The sequence below is a fragment of the Emydura macquarii genome, unplaced genomic scaffold (genome assembly GCF_026122565.2).
Source record: "Emydura macquarii macquarii isolate MOO-44397 ecotype Brisbane River unplaced genomic scaffold, CSIRO-AGI_Emac_v2 contig_3470, whole genome shotgun sequence".
Classification (NCBI taxonomy): Eukaryota; Metazoa; Chordata; order Testudines; family Chelidae; genus Emydura; species Emydura macquarii.
The window spans coordinates 856,436-873,945 of NW_027133607.1; the positions used below are offsets into that span (position 1 = coordinate 856,436).

General features: G+C 42.8%; 1 protein-coding gene across 1 annotated transcript in view; it reads right to left on the reverse strand.

The window, feature by feature from the left end:
* Positions 1 to 6,532: 6,532 nt before the first annotated feature.
* PROSER2 (proline and serine rich 2) overlaps positions 6,533 to 17,510 on the reverse strand; it is a 36,104-nt gene continuing 25,126 nt past the window's right edge. The window contains exons 3-4 of the mRNA XM_067534968.1: positions 12,164 to 12,416; positions 6,533 to 11,199 (exon numbers count right to left, since the gene is read on the reverse strand). Coding sequence (XP_067391069.1) covers positions 10,193 to 11,199; positions 12,164 to 12,416 — 1,260 coding nt within the window. The 3' untranslated portion in view covers positions 6,533 to 10,192. The remainder of the gene's footprint in view (positions 11,200 to 12,163; positions 12,417 to 17,510) is intronic.

Sequence of the window (17,510 nt, forward strand, 5' to 3'; positions counted from 1 at the left end):
GAGCTGTTTTCATATCATTTAAACAGTGGCTGTTAGTTTATGTCACTATTTCAGAATCTACAGTTCCCCTCAGAGATACAGGCGTAGCACATAGCTGGGATAGGAAAGTGAAGCTGCTCTGGGTCGGCTACCAACCTGTCTCTTGCTACTCGCAGCATCCGTTTAATCTTCAACCACTGTAGGTGCCTTTGTGCTGCTCTTTATTTTATAGGTAGTTAAGTGGGAGGAGGTAGCCGTGACCTGATGGAAAGTCTGAAGACTGGGGCGTAAACTGCTGATCCTATTACCAAAAATAACCTTTCCTTCCAGTTCCCTAGAGGTAACAACGCATCTGACAATTCAGTCTGTGTTAGCCTGGGGCACGCCAGCTGCCTGGGGACGGCACTTCCTAAAGCAAGAGGAGTCACCCTCAGCTCGGAAGGGAGAGCCCAGTTCTGAGAAATGCTTTAAAAATGCCACGAGGACAAGGGTGTGATCAGTTTGGCAGGGCCTGGGTTTGACTCCCTCAATATGAAGAGAGACCCTCCTTACACCAGGGAAAGAGGAAGAAACCATGCCTATCCGGAGCCAGTTCTGTGAGCAAAACACACTAGAGCCTATGACTAATACATAGTGTAGGAAATGCTTTAAAAATGAGGCTTTGTCAAGAATACTAAACAAAGGGCCAAATTCATAGGGGATGCGAGAGGAGATGTAAATTAGACTCTTTTGCACTCAGCTAGATTATTATTTTTTTAATCAAAATAGTTCAACTAGCACAACCTCTAGAATGGATGCAGTTATAGTAGTGCAAAGCGGTTTAGATCAGTGCAGCTTATTCTGTAAATATGCAGGAATAAGCTATACCGGTATAACTGTGTGCACAAAAATTATACTGTCTCGACAAGCCCTTAGTAAGTGGGTCTGTGTAATGTTTAAATAGGTGTAAGTAAAATGCGAAGAAGGTGGAAGATATGGTAGAAGCTCCTTTAATTCACACTTCCTTGCTGTACTCCTGTCCGAGTCTCACCAACTTAGGCCTGGTCTACACTTAGAACTAATACCAGCATAGCTATGTCAGTCAGGGATGTGAAAAAACCCACACCTCCTAGTGACATAGCTATGCCGACACAATCCCCAGCTGTAGAAGCAGCTATCTCGACAGAAGAGAACTTCTGTTGGCACAGCTAACATCATGTGGGGAAAGGCTGTTCCTATACTGGCAGAAGGCTGCCTCCTTCTGTTGGCATATGGTGCGTCTACACTAAGGGTATGTCTTCACTGACGGCGGCAAATTCGCCAACTGTCAGATTGATCTAAACAGATCGATTGAGAGGTCAGTGAAGACCTGCTCAATCGATCCAGAAGTCGACGCATTAAAATCACCCCCTCAAGTGGCACAGCTCAGTGAAGACGCCATGTTGAAGAGGAGTTACGAAGTCAACGGGAGTTACGCAAGCTACTCTGTGTAGCTAGCGGAACTCCTGTTGACTGCTGCTGAATTTGAAGGTAAGTGTAGACCAGGCCTAAGAGGCTATGCCGCCATAGACTCCGTAGTGTAGACAGCCTTAGATTCCTTATCAGTATAAGGCCTTGTCTACACTGGGTGTTTAGTCACCTGTGTAGTTGCAACATTGCAACTTCCTAGTGTAGACAAGATTTACACCTGTGCATCGTGCTCTATGCAGTTTCAAACAGGCTAAGCTGGACTGGCGCCAATATTGCTGAATCAGTGTAAACAGAGCTTATGTTAACAGTTGGCACCAGTGCAGAGTCGAGGCAGGACTAGAATCCCAGAAGAGACAACGTGGACCAAATTCAGAGTTGATGCATCAGGAGAGGCTGTAAGATACACATTGGTAAGCAGGAGTGAGTCTAAGGTGTTGTAACATACACATTTGGGTCAGGCAGAAAGCAATGTAGACTCTTCACTGAACTTGTCCCACAATTTCACTTCTCCTGCCAACCGATCCCTTCTTTTATAGGACAACACATACATCACCCAAACCACCTGTAGGGGGCTAGGCATGAAAAACACAAGGCATTATCCCGCCACGGGTGGTGTTGCAGCAAGAAATATACTTGAGGATTCTGAAGCTAAACACTTTATTTTGTAGATGTCTCCTGGACAAGGCATGAGCAATGGCTCAAAGCAGTTCTTGAGCGCTTCTGAAGCTTGCTACTCTGTTTGATCCGGGGGTAGTGTATTTCCCATAATATCCTGGTTCTTTCTCTGCTAACCGTAATGGTGATTTTAATGAGACGCCCTAGGAATGTGTTTTGCAATTTCCACCTGGGTGAATTCAGTTATGAGACGCTTCTAGGCGTGCTGTAAATTAGTCATGCTGTTTGTGTTTCTAGCATCAGAAAGCATCAGCCAGCATTGCTGTGCTGAAAATACCTTCTCCATTTCATTCCTCCTAGATGATGAGTCAGGGCAATTCTCAGTGTAGGAAGAAGCCGTGTATTGTGAAGGTAAGAAGACCCCAGTGATTCTGGCTTCTCTGGGACTTTATGCCTACGCAACCATCATACAGGCAATCAAAAGCATTAAAACTTTTTCCTGCTGTTGTAGCAGGCTCATCTAAGGCCATTTGTGTACAGCCCGATAAGCACGCCTGGTGTTTAGAGACCCTGCTCCCGTAATGATTTCTGTGCAGGCAGACACCCTGAGGTGCAGAGCCTATTAGCATTAATGAGGCTCAGTAGGAACTGCAGCCTCTAGGGAACTCGTTGCTGGAGCAGAATGAGAGAGAATAAAATTAGGGCTAGCAGTCTCCTGCTTGCCACTTTCTTTCATGGAGCACATGATTTCTGTACTTGGATGCTCTCTTGGAATGTAGGGCTTGTAATCAAATCTCCCATCTTGATAATGTTTATAGCGTAGGGCGGGAATAAAATGTTTCAAGGATTCTGATTCATTCTCAGTGCAGTCAAACAATACACCTAGTGTTGTGAAACTGAATCATGCGCCATTTATCCAGTACATTATACAATGCAGCCTGCAAAGGGGAGTCATGGTCTCACTGTTCAAAGGTTTTGTGTCATACATTTTTACATTTACTGCATAACATTAATGTGACCTCCCCCCCCATTGTTTGAGACGTTACAAAGTAATCTGCATACATTGCTACAGGAGACAGTAGCAGGAAACTGTCCTGGGTTAGTAAAATCAGTCTGATGACCTCATAGGTTGTTCACTGTCTAATTTAATTTAGGGCCTAAACCACTTTCATTGAAGACAATTGAATTCCCACTGGCCATAGTAGTGCATGATAGAGCCATTCTACCATATCACCATTGTGCTTGACACTTCATGGTATCCCTCTCCTGCCCAAAAATGCAGGCCCTTGTCTGGAGTTGCTTGCAACATCAATTAAACATAAGCAAAATGGGACAATGAAGGACCATAAGTACGTTTTACTGCTGAAATCCTTGTTATGGACTCAATGCACTAATTCCTCTCTGAATTGCTTTATTGTGCTGGGGTGTGTTTGAAATGATGACTGGGGTGGAAGCTAGCAGTGGAAGACTCAGTAAAGTGAGGAAGATAGTTTGGACTATACTGCTATAAGTGGAATGCAGTTTACAAGATTGCAGAGCTCAAAATTACCCTAAGCAGTCATTCTAAACCAGCAAATGCCCACTGGAGATCAGTGAGGCTATGCTAGATGCAACAGCTGAATGCCCAGCTTACTATTTGTCTGCTTTCGGGGGACAAGCTACTCAAACAGATTGTTGCTGTGTTTGTTTTTCCTCACTAATATCTAGCGTGACATTGAATTTTTCTACTTTAAACGGTCATTTTTTCCCATGGCCTGACAACCGCTTTGCTAGCAAGAAGCACCTATGATTCATTTATTTCTTTAAGCTTTTTTTTTTTTTTTTTTTTTTTTTTGGGGGGGGGGGGGGGGAAGGAGGAAAGAGTCGACATGGGATAGCAAAAATAGCAGAGGTGCTGGTGTGATTTTTTTTATAGCAGGTACTTAATATTGCTGCCCCTTTTTGACCCAAGAAGATAATCAAATTTCAGGGTGCAAGGGATGTTCCACTTAGCAGTAAAAGTTGATGGAGTTTGTATTCTCTTTGATGCCATTTTGTTGTTTGTAGGTTCTTATAAAAGTCCTGCTTCTCTGAACACAGGAGGAACCAAGAACAAAATAGGCAGGTTAAGCTAATAGGAGCAAGCTTCATTAGCCAATGGCCCCAAAAGCTCTCTCGCGCTAGCTTTTGCAAGCTCACACTGTGCTCACAAGCTACTGATTGGCTTTCTCACTCAGTTCGAGCTTTTCCAAGCTCACACTGTGCTCACAAGCTACTGATTGGCTTTCTCACTCAGTTCATGTCTGTTGCCAGTTTGTGTGTTCTCTTACAACACCCCACACCCTCGCTCACAGTACCCAGTGGAAGGCTCTGGGCCACTTGGTGCTAGTTTCTGGGTAGACTCTACTAAACTCTGTCCGTCCGCCCCCCAAACTATCTTAAATGAAGGCCATGTTCACCTCTCAATCTGAGGTTTAAGGCAACTGTAACAAGTTTTCACCCAGTTTCTTACATATTGAATCTCTTCACATGACATTTCAGGCTACAATGACATTCTCAGAGGAAAACTTTGTCAATTTAAAATGCCAGCAGAACTCTGAGCTGCTGCTTTCGACACCACCACCCAATGATTATACTGATTTAGAGACAGTAACTGTGCTGGGAAAGGGAGGTGGGGTAAAGAGAATTACCACAGACGGGCTTGTACTCCACATTAAAATAAAGTGCTGATTCAAAATGGTTTAAGAAAAATGTTAACAATTTGGTCAAAAAAAAAAGTTTAAACAAACAGGTAGTAAAGTGACAGTATACTGTGGGAAAATAATGCCTTCATCAGTAACTAGCACCCAAACAAACAGTAGTTAAGTAGATTGCAAACCTACTGATGCGTGAAACATTCTTCTCCTTCCCATACTGGCATCACCTTTTTTTCATTTGATAAGAAGAAGAAAACAAGCCCCAGGACTGAACTAAGCACTGAACATAGGAGGGTTGATTCTCATTTACATTGCTCTGGCAGTGTAAAGGGGTTGTAGAGGATAAGGGCTGCTCTCCACCACCATGCTAGGGCAGCCCACCTACATTGCTCAGAGCTGTGAAAAGGTTCATGCCGTGTGATGTAGTTAAGCTGACCTAAGACTGGGTCTAGACACCGCTAGGTTGACCTAGTTACTGCCTCTTGGAGAGGTGGATTTACTACAGTGATGGAAGAATCTCTCCCCTCACTGTAGCAATTGTCTACTCTGTGCCACTGTAGCGTTTTTAGTGTAGACCTGGCCGGAGTTAAATTGATGACAGTTTTAAACCCCCATTACCCTGCTGGACTTAAGCCTTGTCAACATACAAAAGTTGTATCACTCTAAAGAAGCTTGTAGCAGGGTAGCGATTCTCTCACAGGAAAAGGAATAAGCTCTACTGCTGTAAGCATTTTTATACCAGTGTAACTTTGAAAAAGACAACCAACACCCACCACTAATCAGAATAGCTAGCCCGTTACAAACTGTACACGGGCTAGACCTTAAAGCTTAAGTCCACCTAGCTACACTGCTCAGGGATTTGAAAAATTCACATCTCTGTTAAGTCCCACTGTAGACACTGGAAAATTGACAGAAGAACTCTTCTGTCCACCTAGCTACTGCCTCTCGGAAAGGTGGATTTACCACAGGGCCAGAAGAACCCCGTCCGACACTGCGGTAACAGCCTACAGTACAGCAGCACAGCTGTGTCACTGTAGCATTACTAGTGTTCATGCCCTCTAAGGATTAGCTCCATTAAAACTTGGTGCGTAGCCTGGGCTTTCAATAGGCTTCTACCATCATACAATTATAATGCTAAGGCTGAAATAAATGCATAAGCCCCTTGGTGTAGACTGAGCCCTGGTCTACCCTCACCTGGAAATTCGGCGGCAGTTGACAGGAGTTATGCAAGCTACACATTCCCATCGGCACTATGCCACGTGAGGGGGTGGATTTACTGCGTCGACTTCCTGATCGATTGAGCGGGTCTATACTGACTGCTCAATCGATCCTGAAAGATCAATCTGACGGTGGCGACTTTGCTGCTGTCAGTATAGACATACTCTGAGGCACCCAAGTAAGTGGCCTGATTTTCAGTCGCACTGTAAACCAGCAGCTCCCATGAGCTTTGATGGGTGCTGCAGATGCATGGCACCCGTGCAAATGACACAACTGGCTTAGGCATCTAAACATGGTGTTGCGGGCCTCACTTTAGGCCCCCAAATTTGACAGTCCTGGCTTACGGCATCAACCTGAAAAAGCAATTTCAAACGCAAGCTTCAGGTTTAAGCCATAACACAAACAGTACCTTGTTTTTTTAAAAGAAGGTGAGTTTAATCCTTTTATTCAACCACAGCAGCTCTAACCTGTGCTGGAGATGCAACTTTAAAGTTTTGTGAGAAAATTCTCATTTTCATTCCTGCATTTATCGATATAAGAGTATCCAAGAGAAAGGGAAGAGGAGCAGCACGTACACACAGAAAAAGCCACTAGGAAGAGCCCAGGGCATGTTATTGTATAAATTTGCCATACAGGATCTCACTGTCCTGCCTGAGGAGAAAAATGAAGACGCCCTCTTCTAGGCATACTCCTCTAGTGCCTCCAGGATTATGCTGGCTTCCTACAATACAAGCAGCACGTCCCTGCAGGCCTGGGGATGTTGAGAAGAGTTTATACATACAGAAAATAGTATCAACCCCCCTCTTTAGGAAGTTACTACAATAGCAAAGTGGCAAAGAAAATTATCCAAAAGGCCAGAGTGTAAATATAGCCTTATGAAATGAGTGCTACATTTTTACTGCACCGCATTGTTTTCTGTACATTTGTGGATCTCTGAGTACTAGAATTGGGATCAGATAGGGAAAGGTTCATTCAGGTTCCCAGCTGTATAAGGCCTGGTCTATACTTAAAAGTTAGATCAACCTAGCTCCTTAGCCCGGGGGTAGATGCAGCCAAGTCCACAGAAGAATTCTTCTGTCAACCTCGCTACCATCCTGTGGAGAGGTGGATTAACTACCCTGATAGAGAAACCCCTTTCATTGCTATAGGATGGGTCTACAGCCTGGGTGGCGCAGCTGCGGTGTTGTAGCTGTGACACTGTTGCCCCTGTAGCATAGACATGCCCTCAGTCTCTTCATCTTAGAAAGAAAGGAGTCATGTGTTGCTGAATAATAAAGGAAGAGTTTGAATGAAAAACTCCACTTTCCATCCACTACTGGGTGTTGGGTTTATCTTAGGTAGTTTAATCAGCTGATTCATTATAGTTTTCAGAGCAGTTATTTATGTAAGACAAATTACCATTTTAAAACAAAATCCACAACATTTACATACATATAGTGACATGATACACAACACAGTTTGCATTAATATACAGGTTATTTCATTAGCAGCTATAATCTTAACTTCACATATAATACATGGCTTTACTTTCTACAGTTTCAGGCACACTGGAAAGGTTTTACCAAAGGGACAATGGGTGTGTTAGCATATGAAAATAAATACACCGGGCCACACCCTCAGTTGGTCTATCTTTAGAATTACAAAAATTCATACTAGCCGAGGAGTCAACCTTAACTGAATAATGAAAGGACAAAGTAACACAAGATTTTGCAATCTCTTATACCTTGAAAATATTAAAAACCTTATCCATTTTTGAATGTAATGATTTTACTAAGATACTGCAATTCAGCTTCACTCAATAAAATACTTGGGTAACAAATTGTGTTTTTAAATTAAGATGGTGATCTCACCTGGTAAGAAAAAAAATTAAATGAGCATGATCAATACTTGTTACTGTTGAGAGAAATGTGATTCAACGTGAAGACGGGTTTATAATGCTTGGCATTCATAGTGTTTCTTTACTAGGATTCAAAAGCTAGATGCATAAAAGCTGTGGGACACTTTATTTGATTTGCTTGTAGAGTATTTGAAAAAAAAATGGTTAAGATGATAAAGTTTAATGCATTAGCAATGCATTATTACCCTCACTTATGCCCCTATTCAGGACAGCACGTAAGCATTTACTTAAGTCCCTAGCACATGCTTCAATAGTATCCTGAGCTGGGGCCAGATTTTCAGATCCAGCAGAGCACTTAAATACATGCTGAAAGTTCAGTAGTCTCATTTGCTTCAGTGGATCTAGCCATGTATTGAACTAGGCACCTGCTTAAGTATTTTGCTTGCTTGAGGAATGGTCACTTTTTATTTCAAAATTACTGGACACTTACATGCAGCATCTGTTGCAACAGGGAAAGTGATCTTTTAAATCGAAGCATTAAAAGTCTGAAAAAACCAGTCCCTCATTTAAATAATAAAACCAGCCAGATTCCGTAACATATGCCATTAATTATAAAAACTGATTAAATAATATTTTTTTAAAAAAAGGATTTTATAACTTATGAGGCAGGTAAACGATTATAAAAAGATTTTCCTTCACAAAAGCTTCATTTATAAATTCTACTCAGCAAGTTTAAAGCAACACTTTCTATCACAGGAAATACATAAACATGTTTATCACAGTTGTCAGAGCTTTTATAATAGAGGGTGTGTTTGTCTCTTTTGTAACCACTCCTCTTATTTTCCAAGATTTATAACTCAGCCATTTAAAAAAGGAAAATAATTGCTACAGACTATAAAAAAGAGTGAGAGAGTTTGTTTTTCCCTTTAAAAAGTGAAAAGTTTTGAGTCTTACAAATGTACAAAAATAAAGATGAATAAATGGATTCAGCTTTGTTATTAGATTTCAAACTAGCTTCTAAAGTATTTTGGGATATGAATGGAAGGAGAAAATGAGTTATTTTGTTTAGGAAGAGTAACTGTCACATGGGACATAAATCCCTTCTAACGTTTAAAAATAAATATTTTCAGACCACCTTTAAACTCTACCTGCTGGGCACAGGAAGATGGCAGCTGGACAGAGTTTTGGAAGTCTACATGTGCTGGTAACTCCCTTCATTCTGTTCAATTGTACAAGGATTCTGGTTATAACTTTGGTGGTGGTGCATTAGCAGGGCAGGATCAAATGGACTGATTTTTGCAAAAAAAGGTACATCTCTGAATTGGGAATTATTAGGGCTCAGCACTCTGAGGAGGATCATAGGATAGACTCAGAAAAAACTCACATTCAGTTAATAAAAATAACAGTTCTGAGCCACAGCTGCTCAGTGGAGCAGAACTATCATTTCAGAGCAGCAAGGTTTCCTCCCCTGCACTCTTGTTTAAAGTAAGACATTAAACATAAGGCTCTCACACTCTGGGTACAAAGTTAACGTGTTCCTATGGCTTCTCTGGCAGTCATTTCTGGTATATAAAAGGTTTAGTTCACTGATTGTCAAGTTACTCTTTGGTTGTCAGTGGACTATGACGACACTCTGCAGGTATCCTTGAGAGCTCGCAGGAGCCTTTCACTGTACACACAGTAGGTCACTAAATGCTCAAGAGGCAACTGCTTAGGAGGAGAGGTGACATCCAATTAAATGGCAGAACAACGCTGTTACCCACTACAAGCTTGGGCCTCTGTGTCCAAAAGAAGGCCAACTGGGAAGCCACCCTCTGTACAGAATCACAAGTCAGAGACGTGTTTGGGTTGAGATTTTGGACAGAGTGAGAAGGAAGATTCCATCATCTGTTATGCATTGATGAGGGCAAAGCTGGATAATAAAATACGATAAGGAAAGAAAGGTCATGGCATTTTCTCACACAGGTCAAAGACTTCAGTTTTAATGCATCCTGACATTCCGTGTGTGTCTCTCTACTTTTTGGCTTCAGAATGGTACAGCATAAGGATAATCCTCCATTTGCCAGCTACATACAATAAAATAAAAAAAATACTGCACAGAACACTTCATTAACACAATGCCCTCTGCTACAGCCAGGACTTTCAAAAGAAAAAAGCCTTCACAAGTCACTGAACACCACACGGGCAAGTTGGTGGGATGTAGTGTTGAACCCACTGCAGACTCAATGGATGCCACTTTTGGTGTGAAGACAATAAGTACCTGTGTTGTACATTATTTAGTACCTCCTTGGATTGCAGGAGCAGAGATCTGCACTTTGTTCTCCCAGTTTCCTTTGAAACCCAATCCCGTTTTGACTCTTCCAACCCAAAGCCAATCCATTCATTTGGCCACAGGTGTCAGGATGGCCCCCTCAGATTTTCACATAGTCTCTTTCAGCAGCCCCAGTTTCCGAAGAGCCTCTTTCCTGGCTTCTTCCGTTGAGCCACGGCCAGAAAACTGTACGGTTATCCCTTGAGGTCGAAATCCTGAAGGTCTAGGCAGGGAGCCTGACCTCTTTCTCATATCCAGATTTAAGTCAGACTGCCCACGGTCATAAAAACTTTTGGAAGTGTTCTGTCGAGCAATCTTGTCACTGGTCAGAGCTGTGTCTGGTTTGATCGTCACTGTTTTGCTCACAGGAAGGAAAGGGCTGGGGTTGCATTTTAAGATCGCGTGGATATTTTGATATCCATTAGGAACAGTTTCTCCCTGTTCTGCCTGCAAGTCCTGTGTCTTCTGTGTGTTTGGGGCATGATATTGTTGGACCAGACTTGGCTTTTCCTTCATCAGGCCTAGTTTTGTCAGGGCCTCGTATCGTGTTTGCTCAGAAGTTAGATCTCTCAAGGAGGAGCTTCTGTTGCGAACCAAAAGCTCGTTCTTCTGCAGCCTCTCTTCTATTTCAGCTGTCCCAAAGGCTGCTCCATTCATGTTGGCCAGCACCTGAGCTTTGCGCTCCTGCACATTGACTGCTGCCTTAAAGATAGTTTGGTTGAATTCTTTCCCGCCTGTATTGGTTATGTTAATATTACTTGGAAACCGCTGGGACTTGGGTGTAGGCAGCAGAGGGTGCTTAGGGGCTGGGAAATAGTCTTCATTGTTCACTGAGGCTTTCCTCCTCTCCACAGGCTTCCCCTCCTTGGGGGAAGTGGGAGCCCATGGCTTGGTCTCTGTTTGCTTCTCGGACATTTTCTGAGCCATGACAAGTGGAGTGGGGATGGAGCCAAGAAGCTTGGGGTGCTGCGCTGGGACTGGAAGAGGAACTTTGTCATCGCTCATCAGTGGAGGTGCTGAAGGGTGGCTTGGAAGATGGTCAATAGGTGGAATCTTCTCCGGCAGCTCATTGCACTCTGGCTTAGGACCATCCATTCTCCTGGCAGCCTCTGATGCTTTAAAAAAATAAATTAAAAAACATCAGAATCTCATTACATCCTTGCACAGTGCAGAACACAAGGCTTCCATTCACTAGTATTGGCTTCCACCATCACAACTCCCCCACCCCCATCTTTTCACTTGAATAAGAAGTTGGAACTTTACTTTGTTGCCTAACGAGACACGAAGCTACTTATGTCTCCACTTAGACGCTGTCTGGGATGCGTTTGATACAATCCTTCCTTCTGCTCAGCCATTATTCCCATATCTGCTAGATATATGGGCAGTGTTTCAGTAGCCTTCTCCTCTTCCTCTATTACTTTCATTTGTGCCCTTTCTTAGGTACTGTGGCCAGAGGTGAAAGAAACATGTTTAAAATTCAAGTGGTTCATTTGTTAATGGGCAAGTCGTCGTCTTGTGCAGAGAGTCTGGGCAAACTGGCTGTGTGGAGAGATCAGGAGGCCACGCTCCAAGGGCACCACCTCCCCCACATAGTGGGGTTTGGTTAGTGAAGTCATATTCCTCTAGTCCCTCACAATGGCTCCACTACCGTCAATTCACAAGATGACGGTCTATAGGAGGGTAGGCTAGGGGTGGATAAAGGAAGGGGTGCACAAACAAGTATACTTGTTATAGTCGTTGTGCATTTCACTGCTGTTGCTCATTGGAACAGCTTCATGATACTTGTATTTTGTTAGCGATCTGATGTTTTTGGGAGGGGGAGGGACAGAAGAATAATTGTCATAATTCAGCACCATATGAACAAAATGAAGAAAACTATTGTTGAGCAACTAAGCCACGTGGGTGGTACTGATACCCCCCAACAGGGAGGTATATGGTGGAAGTCTGTTTCTTAAGAAGTAGGATACAACCAATCCAGAATGAGAGGCATGTCAGTACTGAAAAAACTTAGAACTTCTGTATCCTGAATAATAACAGATTTGCTTCAATGTACATACACTAGAAGCTGTCACACTTTACCTGGTACTACTACTCTGTTAGGAGTACACCCGTGATCACTGTTCTCTGGGGTTGATTGCACCAAGTCAATGATATCTTCAGACTCTGAGTGGCTGGAAGTATTTTCTTCTGTTAATCTTGGGGAGTGACAGGGGATGCTGTTGTCATGTAGGACCTGTTCCTCCAACTCATCTTCCAAAGCATCAATAGTTTCTTCAAAAAACAGGAGAACATCCTTCTCCTCATGGGTTAGGTATTGCAGACTTTCATCATCCTATAGAGAAGAGAGAGTCTTAAGTGAATACAACAACAAATGCTAGTTGTCCAGGATTTTGCAGAGACTGGATGACACTGTGAAAATAGGATGCAAATGCAGCACCTGTTTTAAAGAAAAGGAAAGAAGCATGATCCTAAACAATTACTATCTCATCAGAAACTTCCAGCCTTAATAAACTGAACTGCTGAGAGGGGGGGAATCTAAAACAGCTACAACAAACACCACGAGCATATTTAGGTAGTATGGGTTGATAGAGCATAAATTTGGATTGGAAAGGTTTTGCTTTTTCAACAGAACTACAAAATTATTAGAAACTAAGGATGAAGTAGCTGCTGCTATAATACCCAATTGTAGCAGATCGTGTAAAAATATATATATTTTTAATCACTTGCTCTGGTTGGTTTGCACAGCAACATTTGTGCTGATTGAGAATGGATACAAAAGATGAATAGCCATTATGATCATTTTGTTTTCACAAATGTTCAGTGACTGAGTGTCCAATGCGAGACAGATTAAAGGCGCCTGATTTTCAGAAGAGCTAATACCTGCCCCTTTTTCGTGTGTCATATTGTGCTTCCAAAATAGTCATTTAGGTCACTGTATCAAATTGGGGGACAAGACAATTGGGATACAGCGATGTGCAGAGACCGAGATCCAGGATAAATCATCTACAAATTAATACTATGGATGAAGGGGAATTTGATAGTGCATTGGTTGGTTTTTTTGGGTTTTTGTTTTTAAAAGGAATACAGAAATTTAGAATCAATATCAAGAAATGCTTTCTGACAGTAGAGGAGCCTGCATCAAGTGGTTTTCTCCAGCAGGGAACAATCCTGCATGAGTGGGGAAATAGACTGGATGATCCAAGAAGTCATTTTCTATCTTAGTCTTCTATGATTCACGGCTCTTGACTAACCTGATCCAGACAATATTGCTATAAGCAGCAATGTACAAACCCTTCTCTGACTCCTACCTCATGAATGCACCCTCTTTTCCACAAGTAGAAGGATGACAAATAGTGACTAGTAAGGAGTTTCGTTATGAGACAATTGATGCGGGAAAGATATTCCGCAATGGCTTCGCAGACTGTGTGTTCAAGCACCGTTCTAGTATTGATCAGAGGCAAGTGTAGGCGTGCTTCCTTTTCTAGATTTCACTTCTCTCATACAGTATGTACATGTGGGAATAGCGAGCAGCTGCTGGCTGCATATAGGGAACCAGGCATGGAGTCAAGATACAAGTTCCATTCCCATATCTGCTTTTAGCTTGTTGCATTGCCTTACAAATGCGCTCTACCAGTGCAAAACCCTAGAGGAGACACAGCTTACACCAAGGCAGCGCAACTTGTGCCAAACCAGAGTAAGCTGTGCTGGTGCAAGTCAAACTGCGTTGGCGTAAAAAGGTGTTTGCCAAGAGTTTGCCCTGACGCACATATACCATTGGCTAAAATCCTGGTGCAAGCAACATCTTTGCCTTTGTGCTGCCATCATTAAAATGGGGACAATGCTGCTTACTTACCTTTGCAAAACACTGAGGTCTATAGATGAAAAGCACTTGGTGATTAGCAATAAGCCTTTAAGCACTCAGCATGGTGTGGGTGGATCTGCAATTTAAATAACCACCATGTGGGTGTGAAAGTAAATGCTCTAGGGCTCACAATTAGCCTTACAGTCCCAAGCGGCCAATGGAATGCTTTACGTTCTAGTTTCAAAGACCACCTTTGGGTCTTTAGGCTGTTTACAAGTGGGTTTTTTGCTCTGGTCTGTATCGGTTTAGTTACAATCTGTACAAGTTCTCTAATAAATACAAGAGAAGTCTTGGAGAAATCTGAAGTTGTTTTTGCTAACACACGAGGTCTGAGATGTTGCTGCATTCTCCAAGATCCAGATTTACTGCTGGCAGGGTAAATGTTGCCTGATGGGTGGGAGCAAAGCATGGAGGTTCTGGCACCCATGCAAGGACATCAATTTTATAACCAGAAGTGCACTCCAGACTGAGTGACTTGATCTAGTGTCAGCAACTGCTGTGTGTCACATTGTCTGGAGTGGCTCACAACTGAGGCTAGGTCTTTTGCCACCGTCAGATCAATTTATCCAGTTCGATTGGGCGGCAGTGAAGACACGCTCAATCGATCTGGAAGTCAATCTAATAAAACCACTTCCCCAAAAAGCCTAGCGCTGTGTTGACGGGTGCACATTTCCCGTCAGTGCAGTGTAGTGGAGACGGGTGTGTTAAAGGGAAGTCACAAAGTCAACGGGAGTTACGCTAGCTACTCTGCATCACTTGCATACCTCCCGTCAACTGCTGCCGAATTTCGCCGGCAGTGTAGACCAGGCCTGTGAGAACCTCTCTCAGGGCAGACTGTCAAAAAGAGGGCAGACCCCCCCAACCTGGTGGTATGTTCTATAATAAGATTTTTACCAAGTCAGTAACAATGTGAACTCCTGGATCACTAAACCCGTCTTACCATGGAATCACAGACCGTCCCCTTAAACTCTCCAGTCTCTCTTGCCACTCAGACACACTGGACTTTGTGATAATAGTCACTTAAACCCCAAATCACATCAGATTCCTCCCAGTCCCAAGAGACTAGTCACTTATCCCAGAATTTACACCAAAGACTATACCTGTAGCCAATCTGGTAATAAACTATCTAAAGATTTACGAACTAGGAAAAAGAAATTGAGATATTTACAGGTTAAAGCAAGCAAACGTATACACAAATGAGTTGCAATATAAATCCTCTTAGTGATCTGTCAGTTCAAAGAGTCTTTCAGGGCAGAACCAGGAGATAACCCATGGGGATATCTGGCTTCAGTTTGGTGTCACCGGCCACTTGAGAGTTCAAACAGCAAAGAGATGGACAATTTTCATGTGTTTTTGTTGTATTGCCTTCATTCAGCCGTCAAGTCCAAAAAGCAGAGATTGTCAAAGTGTGGGGGGATGTTGGAGGAATATTGTGGGGAGGGGAGGGTGTGCAGGAGCTCTCCTCCCACCACTGGGCTAAGAGCGGGGAGGCCCGCCCCACCTTAGGGCTCCCAGGTTGGAAGCCCTGCCACCCTGGGCTGAGAGTGAGAAGCCCTGCCGCCCCAGGCTCCCAGCTGGATCTCCCACAGGGCTCCCAGTGGGAAGCTCCATAGTTAGCTGTCTGGGGCTGACAGAGGAAGCGCCACCACCAGGGGCTGACAAAAGGTGCCTCTCCGCCAGCCAATCATTTCTACAGCAACAACTATCTTTCCCTTTCCATGTGCTGTCCTTCCAACAAGCAGTTGTGTAGTGCTTATTCCACTGGTGAGTTTGATCTTTTTTCTTATTGTATGGTGAAAAATGGATCAGTACTTATTGCCAAAAGATGGTCATGTTCCAAAATGAAAGCCAGAAGCTGAAATAGCTAAAGTTGATACAGAGAAAAGAAAATGCAAAAACAAGAAAACATGATGAAGCATATTTGGATTTTGGTTGCACTTCCATTGCAGTTACTGGAGAAATTAGGCCTCAATGTGTAGCATGCACAGTAACTTTAGCAAACGATAGCCTGATGCCAACAAAATTAAGATGCTATTTAGAAACAAAACGTGGTGGTCTGGTAGGAAAGAACAGATTTTTTTCACACGAAGGAGACAAGAAATTAACAACCAACCACACAAAAAAAAAAAAAAAAAAAAAAAGTGATATCCACCCTTGCCAGTGCTTTAAAAGCAACATATCAAGTTGCATACCACACCGCCAAGAATAAAAAGCCTTACACCTGATTCTCCCAGCTGCAATTGACATTTGCGGGACAATGGTTGGTGACGGTGCAGCAGAGAAGTTAAAGATGATCCCGGTGTCAGACAGCACAGTCGGCCGCTGAATCTCTGACATGTCAGAAAATAGCAAGAGACAGCTCAATTGTGGACTCATTGTATGACACACCAAGAAGCCCTTGCAACTCGACACATGGATCGGGAACTTACAGATGTTCTGAGTTCTGCTATTAAAATCGTGAACTTTATCAAGACACCACCCACAAAGGCATGTGACTCGGCAATGTTTTGCGAAGAAATGGGAGCAGAGCATGATGCTTTGTTGTTTCACACGGAAGTCGGGTGGCTATCTAGGGGGAAAGTGTTGCAACACATTTATGAACTGAGAAATGAACTTTTTCTATTGGATTTGAATTTCTGCAATGCAGACATTATGTGATCTCCACTAGCCTGTGCTTTTGGCTTACCTTGCTGATATTTTTGACACACTGAATTCTCTAAATGTTTCATTGCAAGGAATGGAAAGTACTATTTTTTACCTGCATAACAAGATATCGGTATTCAAGAGAAAGCTAGATCTCTGGAAAACAAAGATTGAAACTGGTTTAAGCATTCCATTCCTGTTGTTAACTGACACTATCGAGGAAACACAACCTGATCTATTGAGTGCTGTGTGGCCAATTAAGAATCACTTGACTTCTCTCATAGCCAGTTTGGATAAATATTTTCCTGAAGGAAATGCATCTCTGAATGACTGGATTGTCCAACCTTTAGTAGCTGAGACAGTGACTTTGTCCCATCTCTCAACTGACATTCAGGAGAAGCTGATTGAACTTCAGAATGATAGGACACTAGAAATTCAATTTAAACAGTCTTTGGGGAATTTTTGGTTGAAAGTTGGCTCAGAATATCCAGCTTTGTCACAGTGTGCAATCAAAGCTCTTTTACCATTTGGTTCATTTTATTTGTGTGAGATCAGATTCTCTGCGCTGGCAGTGCTAAAGACGAAGTACCGTTAGAGACTGGAAGTGGAGGACAATCTCTGAGTGTTGGTTTCAAAAATCTCCCACAATTTGAACTATCTGCAGAGAAACAGACACACCCTTCACAGTAAGTATCTGTATATTTGAAACGTACAGGTGTAGGCAATTTAATAAAAGTTCTATTAGCCTACTCATAAACCTAAGAGACCTTATCAAGCATACTTTTGCATATGTCTATTTTTGTCTAGGTTGAGGTGAGGGGCATGACAAAAATTGTAATTCAGGGGGAGGAGGTGCTCAGCTCAAAACCTTTGAAAACCACTGCCATAAAAAATGAGCTTCCTTGTACATTTCCAAGGCGT